This window comes from Artemia sp. Qi Xiang Cuo, chromosome 1 (genome assembly GCF_049724085.1).
Source record: "Artemia sp. Qi Xiang Cuo chromosome 1, ASM4972408v1, whole genome shotgun sequence".
Taxonomy (NCBI): Eukaryota; Metazoa; Arthropoda; class Branchiopoda; order Anostraca; family Artemiidae; genus Artemia; species Artemia sp. Qi Xiang Cuo.
Genome location: NC_142794.1, coordinates 43812129 through 43821144, shown reverse-complemented (window position 1 = coordinate 43821144; position 9016 = coordinate 43812129). Strand labels below are relative to the sequence as shown.

Sequence of the window (9016 nt, the reverse complement as noted above, 5' to 3'; positions counted from 1 at the left end):
TCAATGCTAGATGAAACTAAAGAATCAGTTGGAAAGTTGACTTTATTTTGAATGTGCTTAATTTTTCCAGCTCCAAGCAGAGGAAATGCATATCACAAGTGAATATGTTTTGGAACTTTCGAGCGTTTTTCATTCTGGCCAGGTATATTTGTTATTTCGTACTTTTTGTTCACACATATCATTTTCGCAGAAAAACTGTTTCCCCTTTTTTCAGTACCGGTAGCCCTATGTAAGTTTCCTTGCAAAGTTGAGTAATCTTGTGCAGGGACGGATCTAGAGCAAAAGAATGGGGGGAAGGGCAATGTGACAAGGGCGCCAGTAAGCAAAATCTTGGGGGGGGGTGTATGACATGGGTGCCAAGGCCGTACCCAGGATTTTTTCGGAGGGGTTTTACGGTAAAGTTCTACGAAATCATATTATTGAGTTAGGAATAAAGTGAATACACCATTCGATGCCTTTTTTCATGTTGATTACAAATATAATAAGCATTTCTATCGGAAATGAATTTCAGCCCCCCCCCCTATATAGGCTATACCTGACCTAACCTAACCCTGAATTGGCAGATTTAGGGGGGGGGGGTGAAACCCATTTCTAATAGAAATGCTTATTATGTTTTTAATCAGCATAAAAAAAGGCATCGAATGATGTATTCACTTTAGTCCTAACTCAATAATATGATTTCGTAGAACTTTACCAGATTTTTATCGGGGGAGGGGGGGGTTACACAAAAAAAAGCATACAAAATTCGTCTATGTCCCTTTTTGTTACGTTTTTAAGAGTCAAAAACATTTCGAGAGGGGTTCAGTTCAACCCCCTCCCCCCTTCTGGGTACGGCCTTGATGGGAGCCAATTATTGAGAAATTTGTTTTAAGAAAAGAGTGAAAAACAGAAAAAAAGGAATGAGGGCTCCAGAAAAAATCTTGGCGGAGTCCCCCCGGCACCGTGGATCCGCCAATGATCTTGTGCAACCATTTCCCTTTTAAACTAGCTACAGTTACAATAAAAAGGGCATACTTAAAAACTAATACTATTCAATTTCCCATTTATCACTGTCCACAATATAGTCGCCACATCAGTAGATGTGTCCCAGGACCCCCTCCCTCCTACCTCTAATGCCTGGATATTGCCCTAGACAATATACAAAAGTTCCACTGATAATTGTTCCCCAAAATTCTTGAATCTTTGAAGTGCTCAGCTATTTCTGAAACTGAGAGAGACGGAAATATTTCATATAAGAAAACACACAAGGGATAAATATTTTACTTCGATGTATGAAAGAAAACGGCTAAAAAATATGGACTAAATTAGAAAGAACCACTGAAAATCTGATTCATAGGAAATTTGCGCACAGTATGAGGCAAGAATTTCGTTGTTATAGTGTTGTCTTCAGAAGTTTTGTATACTGTCTATAGCAGAACAGGGTTGCCAACTTTTCGGTCCATAAATATGTCCCCAGAGTATCCGAAATTATGTCATTTTTAGCCAAAATATGTCCATATTTCGTCTTAAATATGTCCAAAATATGTCCATCTTGAAATCTCAGAACCTAGGGGTTATTTTTCTTATCAATTGGGACATTGACCAAAAGACACTTTGGAAACATCTTTCAAAGCGGCCAGTGAACATCAAATATATTGAAAATGAAAAAAAAAACATTTATTACAAGCACAAAACTCATAAAAACAAGTAAACACTAAAATATAATTTGTGGGAGCTTAAGATAAGTCTTCTAGCGAAAATTCATCTTGAAAATTATATTCAGCATGAGAGTCACCCTTACCTCTTATTTTAATAGCTATTTGCCAATCAAAAATTTTCTTGCGCATCGCAAAAGATATAATCAGGGATTCGAGTGACACTCCAAATCGCCAAATTAGTTTTTTCCCATGCATTAAACAACCATTTATTTGTACTAGAATGCCATTCTGTCATATGGGTCTTTCGTTACCCAGTAGCGTAAACTGTTTTTCCGCAGCTGCTGAACAGTGTGGCATACCACCTAACGTTAGCATAAAATCACAAAGATCCTTGTATTTTTCTTTTTCCTTGGCATCCTTACATTTTCTTAGGGCAGACCAGAAAACTGATGGATTCGCTTATTCAGAACGGAAATTAAAAGTTCTAGTGCCCTTTTTCAGTGACCAAACAAAATGGAGGGCAACTAAGCCCCCTCCCACGCTCATTTTTTCTCAAAATCGCGGGATCATAATTTTTTGATAGCCATTTTATTCAACAAGTTTGAAAATTACAATAAATACGTCCTTGAGGATAATCCCCACAGTCTCCGGGGGTCGGTCTACAAGTTATGAACCATGTCTTACTTTTACGTACAAAACTGCTGATTGGGAGGCATACAAAAGTTTTCAGGGAAATTTTTTTCTGGTAGTTTGGGGGGGGATCGGATTTTACGTGGGAGGATCTTTCCGTGGAGGAAGGAACATTGCTATGAAGGGGGAGCCGGATTCCCCAGCACTATTTAAAAAACAATAATAAATTAAATAAAAAAAACTATTTTTTCAACTGAAAGTAAGGAGCAACACCAAAACTTAAAATAAACAGAAATTAATACGTACATGATTGGGTTCGCCCCCTAGTCATTACCTCGCTCTTTGCGCTACTTTTTTTTTTTTTTAGTTTCATCAGAACTGTTTATTCTAATTAACGGCATTTATGATTAAGAAAACTAGAAAACTAGAACAAAATTTGAACTTTGGCGTATAGAGTGAGGTATTGACTAGGGGTTACGTAAGTTAACTCGTAAGTTACGTCAGATCAAAAGCACGCGACAGCCATTTAGCCAAAAAAGTAAAATTAATATACAAATTTCGTTTTAATTATTCATGTACGGTGAGCCAACATCAAAGCTGCATTAATTCAAAATTTTATTCCTGATGTAAATGGGAGGTAAGTTTAAACTTTACCCCGACCTCCCTAATTTGCAAATATATGTCCTGAATTCCTATATATAGGGATGGGGGTAAAATTCATTTCCGACAAAAGTGATTATTATATTTGGAAAGAACATAAAAAAAGGCATCGAGTGGTATTTTTACTTTATTCGTAGGTCAATAATATGATTTGCGAAAAAATTACCTATACATACATAAATATACATATATATATATATATATATATATATATATATATATATATATATATATATATATATATATATATATATATATATATATATATATATATATATATATATATATATATATATATATATATATATATATATATATATATATATATATATATATATTATATATATATATATATATATATATATATATATATATATATATATATATATATATATATATATATATATATATATATACATATGATAAAAATTTTCAAACTGAAGGAATTTACCCCGGGTGTTTGACAACTTGGCTTTAGTTTTGATTTCAAACCATCAGCAATCGAAAGGTTTCATTTTGTTAACTTTTCATTGAGATTTTTGTGTGGCGTTCGGAAGCCGGAAGTAAGTTTATGAAAAAGGCGACAGCTTTTCTTTTATCTTGACCGTGGCGAGTAAAAATCAGGGTTAATAGTACCATTTATAGGTGAAAGAATTTTGAAGGCATTTTCAGAAAGTTTGCTTCAGGGAAGAGCAAGCAGCCCCGGAAAATACAATACAGAGCTTAAAACATAAGTAGATATAAGTCTTAGCTCTCATTTGGTGACGAGTGACATTTTTATGAAAGTAATTTGTTTTACGTCATAAATTTGGAAAATGTGTCCACTTTATGTCCCAAATGTCTAAAATGTGTCCATTTTTTGCCCTATTATGTCATTATGTCCAGGCACAGAGAAATATGTCCTTTGGACATAAAATATGTCCAGTTGGCAACCCTGTAGCAGAAGAGCGTTGTCGCGATCGTGTCATAAATTTCAATACTCCCGTTCATTTTAGGATATAGATGAGTATACGTTGTCTGGCCAGCGTTGCCAACGGGGTATAATTGTACCGTTTTTGGTATAATTTAGAGGTCCTGGCACAGTGCACCATATTTGGAATTTTTTTTGGTCAGTCAGATTTTCCGATACATTTATGTTTTACTTGCTCCTTTTTGACTCAAATATCTGTTCCAAGTTTTAGTTTATTGAAAATGTTCTTATTGTTATGGCAAATTTTTAACCTGCTGTTCCAATGATACAGATTACTTTCTTGAGGTACAATTCTAATCGGAAAATTGGTACAGTTTATTTCTAAGTGTTGGCGACACTGCGTCGTACTCTCCGTGGATAAAAACGTCTAAAGTATAATAAGCATCGTGCTCGAAGGCGGTTTATGAATCTTGTGTGGTTTTAAATCTGTGTCATTTATTTTTAATGGAGATCCTTTGTCCAGGGTTGCCACCGCCATGGATTTATCCATGAAAACATTGATTTTTCAACCCCTGCCATGGATTTTGGAAACGCCATAGATTTTTCTATAAAAACATGGATGTCTGAAGAATAGATGAATTTTTTTTCACATGGTACGGGATTTGTCTCGCTCAAAAATCCAATTTCTACGGCCAACCAAGAGGAGTTAGTGGATCAGCTGTCTAACTACTCTTACATCTGTCGCCAAAAATGACGCTCCAGCTGACGTACTGAAGAAATGCAGGAAGTTCAGAACGTCTTAAAAGTGATTTCATTTGACCAGTTTTAACCATGCCCAAAAACAAAAACAATAAATCTGCCCCTAATTTTCGTCGTGCCTAATCGCCGCGGCTAGTCCTCCCCTTTCCTTACTCTTGACACAGACTGAAGCATCCTAGAAGACCAACCGTGATTGTGCACTCTCTACCTTATACAGCTAGATGTTCCAGATACTTTTAATCTTAGTCGTTCGGTAAAGCTTTAGGGAGAATTTGCCGATAGCCGCGTTAATTTGGCTACTGATGGCCGGTTTGTTAGCCCTTCAAAGGGGGAGTCAAGTTTCTTCACGAAGTCATGGAAAACCATGACTTTATGTTCTGCCAAATTTCCTCCCTAAGATAAGTCGGAGTTCCAAAATCATGATATGGATTTACAAGGTTCGTGTCAGTGTTTATGCTATGCAAACTTGCGTCTTTATTGTTTGAAGTTCACGAATAAACCACTCCTGATTGGGATTGGAAAAGTGGTTATAGAATGTAGAATCCATATATAATTTTTCTTTTTTTTGTATTTTCCAAATGTCATGCATCGATTAGGTTCTGTTCAAGGCACAAGGTCAGTCAGCTTTTCATTCTTGCGCACCACCGTACTTCTATCAACAGAGAGGGAAATCACAAAAGTTTTCGATTCCCGTCGCCTAGCGACAGAACGCCATTTATCTCCATATTGCAAAACAGTCGAGCCGGGGCGCGAATCGGAATCCCGCTCTGTCAGAGCCAAAAGTAAATAACCGTAACAGGAGTAGGAAAGTAGAGCGCATCTAATCAGGCTAGACCCCCTACGTTTCTTCATGCAAATATTTTTTTCCGGCCGAATCGCCTATCTTTTCAGACGAAGAAATCAGCCGGAAGAAAACGGACGCGAGGGTCTATCCTGATTTAAGACCAGCATTGCACTTATGGCAGTTTCCTACTTCTTTAACGGCTATTTACTTCTGGTCAGAACTTAGCTTTGGTCTTGGTTCACACAGATGCGATCTCATGGTTTTTGCATTTACTCACGGTTTCTTCCCTAATCTAAGTTTTGCTGGTTTGCGAGACACATTGAAATTTTCCAGCGCATTTGACAAACTATCACATGAAAAAAAAAAAAAAAATACAAACCGTGCACTTCCGCGTTGCATCTACATTAACGAAAATCTATGTCATCGAAAAGTCGTACCTGCGAGCGACGCAAAGCATTGCGAGCGGCAAATTTTTTTGTACCTTTGGCAGCAGTGCTTGCCATGGATTTTTTCTTCGGCTGATGGCAAACCTGCCTTTGTAGATACTGTATATTCTGTCTACTGTGGTTTCCACAAACTGTTTGATATCACTAATGCTATATAGCGATATTTGACTCAATAATAGAAATATTCTCTTTTCAGTACATGAATTTTCAAATATTGGCATTCTCGATATTTATGTTATGATCCACAGGACTCCTACTTAATGAACTGAATCTTATGAAAGTAGAAAATACTGCTGATAAATCAGTATCACTAAGTTTCAAAGTGGCAGATTCTGCCCCCCCCCCCGGACGTCGATAAAAGGGGAAGGTTATCAATTGTACCCTGGATTTGTTTTCCTCTTCCCTCCCTTGATTTCGAAAATATTTTCCTTTGGCATGTTTGTAGAAGAATACCTTCTTTTGGCATTCCTCAAAAAAAGGAAAAAAAAAGAATAAAATTCGCTTCCCGATTTCGACAAATTCATTTCCTCCCTTAATTTTTGTGAGTCGACGCACCTGCCCTTTCCCCGTCGATGTAAAAAGTGAAAAAAGCAAATGTGTGTTTTGATATCATAGTATGTGTTGGCAACAAAAAGGCCTTGATCTTAGTTGGACTAGGATCCTTCTCGAGTCGGAAGTTGACTTCCAGAGCGGAACCAGAATTTACAATGTTTTTCTTTCTGGATAGGAGTCTGAGTTGGAGCTATTCAAATTAAAGCCTGAAGTTGGCTTAATGACACATTCTTTGTAAGTGGAATAAATAGCAATATCATCTACAAATACTAGTTTTCTAGTTAAAAGTCTTTGGAATGACCTGAGCGCACGTGGGCTGGGATAGTTTGAAGCTACTTTGCGATGCCTGGGGGGGGGGGGTCATCCCTCTACCCCTGAAAAAAAACTTAGCATTAAGTACATGACTTTCGGATCATTTTGACAACAAATCATTTAACACACTTTGGACTACATCAAAGAAACGCCCGCCCCTTAGGGTTCAACAGGTTAAAGCTTCGCCTGCGCTTTACTGAGAACAGAATATCTTATAAAAGTTTTCTCTCATATAACGCTAATAATCCAAAATCGTGAAATCATAGGTCCAGTCTACAGTCAGTCTACTTTCATTAGTTTTTTTTAAAGTGATCTTGGTTATTCGTGCAATTTTTGTTTCTCTTGTTTATACCCTCAATACTCAAATGATCAGTAACAAAAACAGTGCTTGAAATAAAATTGTTTCAGAAAAGTGCAAATGACGCTCTGTCCTTTAGAATTCTTAGGCAGCGTCGTTCGCAATAACGTCTGTTCGTTTCAACTTTGATTTCATTACTTATGTGATGATCTCGTATATTAGTTGATACAGGGTGTCCTTAAAGTCTGGATACATACAAATTTTGATATTTATTTGACATTTTTGTATATAGGAGCTTGAAACTTCTACATTAGGGTTTTCTGGTACGTTGAATATGATGGCATGATTGTCACTAAGATTCCTTGAATTTAGGGGATGTCTTTCCCCTATTTCAAAAATCTTGCAAATTTTCCCAGGCTCGTAACTTTTGATGGGTAACACTGAACTTTATGAGCCTTATATATTAGGAATCAGCATAATAAGCTGATTCTTTTGATGTATCTACTGATATTAAAATTTCGTTTTTCAGAGTTTCGGCAAGTTTTTAAAATTCGTATGTATCCTGACTTCGTGGACACACTGTAGAGATTTATGTTCGTTGTAAGTTCGAATTATGTTTAAATTGATTTCTCTTGTCTTTGTTTCTATGTAGCTCTTTATTTTCCTTTGAAAAACTTCTTTGATAGAATGTTTTTCCATGTGTAACATGCTGCGTAGTGTCATAAGAGTTCGAGGATTTTAAGAAGAGACAGTCAGAGTTTCCTATTAATCTATTACAGAAACCGTTCATTCTAAGGTTGTCATTTTGTCTGCAGGACAATCACACACATTGCAATATTAAACTTCCTGCCAAAATCAAAAGATTAAGATTAGCATTGCCAAAGATCAAGGTTTCTTTTTCAGGTTGAATCCGGAAGTTTTTTACAAAAAGTAACAGGAAATCTCCAAACAGGAGTGATTCTTAAAGATGTTACAATGGAAGTGCATGGGGGCGAAGTTATGGCCATTCTTGGCTCCAAAGGTAGTTTCCTGATATTTGTTTTCAATTAAACCATCGGCATTGTATGCATTCTGTAGCAGGTTCATAACACCCTCAATGATACAATTATCAAAATCCTAAATATAACAGTTATATTGCTACTAAAAACAAAAAGTATCGAATAGAAATACACATTTCGACACGTATTTTTGACAATTTAATAGATGTGCCTCGCCTTAGACCAGTGAAATCACATTATTACTGCAGACTAAAAAAACAAGCTTTTAAAGTTACTGAATGACATAACTAAGCTTGTCAATCATTACTGGCTTACAGTTTTTCGAAACGACGAAAAAAGAAAAATAGCGAAACAGTAAAGACTTCAAAACAACAAGGAGGGAAAAAACGTTTACAGAGCTGTTAAAGGCCTGATCAGCAGCGACTAAAAAACACTTATGTTTGTTTCTTGAAGCAAATTTTTAAATTTAGTCGACAAAAACTGTCTTGTCTCTCAACTTTTTATTTTTCCTCATAACTTTCTCATGATATTTGTTAAAAGCTTTTGATTTTAATCTTTATGTTAAAAGCTGTGATTAGTTTATTGCTACTACTACTACTATTAATAACTCACCACAGCATCAAGCGGCCTGAGGCCAACACAGCTATGCACGCTCCTCCTCCATGCCAATCCGATCAAAGCCTCTCTCTTTACACCCTCCCAGGAAGTTCCCATTCCTCTTAAATCTTTTATTATGATATCCCCCCCCCAAACACGGACAACCTGCTTTCCATCTAGCCCTAGACGGATGGTCAAAAAGAAAATATTTGGCAATCTGTCATTCTTCATCCGTAGAACGTGCCCAAGCCATCTCAAACTTTCTTTCATTATAGCCCTAGAAAGCGGGATAGAACCGCACTTTTCGTACCGCCTACTGTTTGAAATACGGTCAATCAGCCGGGTACCCAAAACAATCTGTAGGCAATTTCTCTGGAAAACATCAAGCAAATCTTCATCCGCTTTTCGGTGCCCATGCCCCAGAAACATCTTT

General features: G+C 36.6%; 1 protein-coding gene across 1 annotated transcript in view; it reads left to right on the top strand.

Annotated features, from left to right (window-relative positions):
• LOC148956353 (ATP-binding cassette sub-family G member 5) overlaps positions 1-9016 on the top strand; it is a 43866-nt gene that overhangs the window by 181 nt on the left and 34669 nt on the right. Inside the window, exons 1-2 of the mRNA XM_089106263.1 lie at positions 1-142; positions 7892-8009. The exon at positions 1-142 is cut by the window's left edge and continues 181 nt beyond it. Coding sequence (XP_088962389.1) covers positions 86-142; positions 7892-8009 — 175 coding nt within the window. The 5' untranslated portion in view covers positions 1-85. The remainder of the gene's footprint in view (positions 143-7891; positions 8010-9016) is intronic.